The 2,227-nt window shown below is 58.8% G+C and overlaps 1 protein-coding gene across 1 annotated transcript in view; it reads left to right on the top strand.

The window, feature by feature from the left end:
* The window catches only part of LOC113204400 (synaptic vesicular amine transporter), a 59,469-nt gene that overhangs the window by 46,372 nt on the left and 10,870 nt on the right, over nucleotides 1–2,227 (top strand). Inside the window, exon 2 of the mRNA XM_026419583.2 lies at nucleotides 955–1,067. Within this exon, the coding sequence (XP_026275368.1) occupies nucleotides 962–1,067 (106 nt within the window). The 5' untranslated portion in view covers nucleotides 955–961. The remainder of the gene's footprint in view (nucleotides 1–954; nucleotides 1,068–2,227) is intronic.

The following is a 2,227-nucleotide window of genomic DNA, read 5'->3' on the forward strand; positions in this document are numbered from 1 at the left end:
GTCTTTGTGCTCTGCACCCCGCCACTGCGCCCGCCCGCGCCCGCTGTCCTATCTCCTTTAGGCGCCGGCTGGCCGCCTGCTGGCCGCCGGGCCCAGGGCCTCGCTGACAGCTGACCGCCCCAACGGCCCGGCGGCCTGCTCCCGCCGCAGTTGTACCACCATTCACACTAAGGCCTGCTTTGTGATTTCCACTGGGCATTATTCCAGCGTGCAAAAGCGAGTCGCATAACGGGTCAGGCAGACAGACGCGGTGCAAGGTCTGGATCACAGAGGGGGTTTTGTAGCACAAATTGTCTACATTACCGCTTACAGGAGAAGAGACAACCCCACCCCCCTATACCGCACCTGATAACTGATAACAGTGCGGGGTGTGCTCTCGCGTGTCTGTGTTTTGGTTGCTGCTGTGAGTGTCCGCGAAGGTGTCTGCTATCCACGTGTCTGCGCCGATCCAAAAATATTCACCCTCTCTTTGTCGAGCCCGGAGTGAGTCTCTGTCGATACAAGAGTTACAGAGTGCATCGGGAACAGTCTGGTGCCGCGGAGAGAAGCCTGTCCCCGGCTCTTCCATCCCTTTACTGGGGGAAAAGGTGGGTGGGGGGCTCTCCCCAGGCGAGCTACCACCATCTGCTGATGACTGCCGCGCTACGCTCCGCCACGCCTTGCAAACGAGTGGGATCGTCGCGCCGACTTGTATTTCTTCCCGTGTTTGTGTTTGCGACCTGCTCTCTCTCTCTCTCTCTCTCTCTCCCTCTCTTTCTCGTCACACCCCCTCCCCCCATCTCTCACTCGGGGGAGCTCCTATAGCAGCTGCACGAGAGTCGCCCGTTGATCTTTCCCGTGTCCGGCGCAGCTCGACTGCCGTCACCAACGGGCGGGGTATACCGGACAGAGCGAATAGTGTGATTGTGTGTGTGTTATCTCATCTGATGTCCCTCGCCTGCTCGTCTGTTCCAGGGAGGGTATGCGGCTGCAGGCCTGGTTGCAGAGATGCCGGGAGTCCCGGAGGCTGGTCCTCGTCATCGTGGCCATCGCCCTCCTCCTCGACAACATGCTGCTCACCACTGTCGGTAAGAGAGCCATAGAGGTCCAGGCCAGGCCGGGCCAGACGCCTGACGGGCCCCGGTTAGGCAGACCCGCTCGACACACGTGTCCGGCGGCCGGCCCAGCGTCCCGCCCGCAGGGGACCAAGAGCGGGCACCAGAGGGAGGGAGCTCCTCAAGAGATGCGTCTGCAAATATTGGCTGTAAATACTGACCGCTTCCGGTTTCGGGTCCATGTATGCTGGTGTAGGGTTAGGGTTAAAAAATCGGTACAGTAACCTAAAAAAAGATCAATGTTTTGAATGACGAACTAGGAAACAGTTACGTTATGCAATGTGTGCTTTACTTTTTGTATATATTTTTACGTTATTCACTTTTCCCCGCGAGTATAGGGTCCACTTGGATCAGCCTCACTTCAGCTTCACATCACTTCTCCTCTCTCTCTTCCTCCTTATTCTTCCACCCCCTGCTCTCTCTACCTCGCTTCTCCCGCGGGCCGCGCTAAGCCCTGCCGTCTCGCTCATCCCTTAAAACAATTCCATCTCTGATGCGGTCCCCTCGCTGCGGCTATACCCCTATGCGTTACCCCCCTCTCTCTCTCTCTCTCTCTCTCTCTCTCTCTCTCTCTCTCTCTCTCTCTCTCTCTCTCTCCCTCCCTTCACTCCTTTTCCCCGCACCCCATTCCCCCCACTCTACTATAGTAGACGCATCACTGTTCGCGGTCGCGTTACCACCTTTTGTAGAGAGCCATATCGCGTCATTGATTGCGTCTCGACGAGTCGGCCTATTATTTCCACCTGACTTCTCCTGCACATACCGGAAGCTTTGCTCGGTGGCGGGGCGGGGCAGAGTGTGGCGGGGTGGGGTGTGGCGGGGTAGCGAGGGGCGAAGGGAATCCAGTTCTTTATTAAACGCCGCGCGACCAACATGCCGCGACGAGGAGGAAGCTAAAGAGGCGGAGCGGCTGGGGAGGGGGGAAAAAAAAAGAAGGGAGGGGGGATGAAAGGAACAGAAGAAGTGAAAATGGAGGAGGAAGTGAAAGAGAAGGGGAGAGGGGGCGCGGCAGCGCGGGCGGGCGGAGCGGGCTTAGGAGAGGGTGGACCCTCGACTCGACTGGACCGCAGCAGTCCTCGTGGCGTGGAAGTGGTTCAGACCGGCGGGGGAGGCGGGGCAGGGCGGCGGGCTTC

This window comes from Frankliniella occidentalis, unplaced genomic scaffold (genome assembly GCF_000697945.3).
Source record: "Frankliniella occidentalis isolate FOCC.00 unplaced genomic scaffold, Focc_3.1 Scaffold2, whole genome shotgun sequence".
Lineage (NCBI taxonomy): Eukaryota > Metazoa > Arthropoda > Insecta > Thysanoptera > Thripidae > Frankliniella > Frankliniella occidentalis.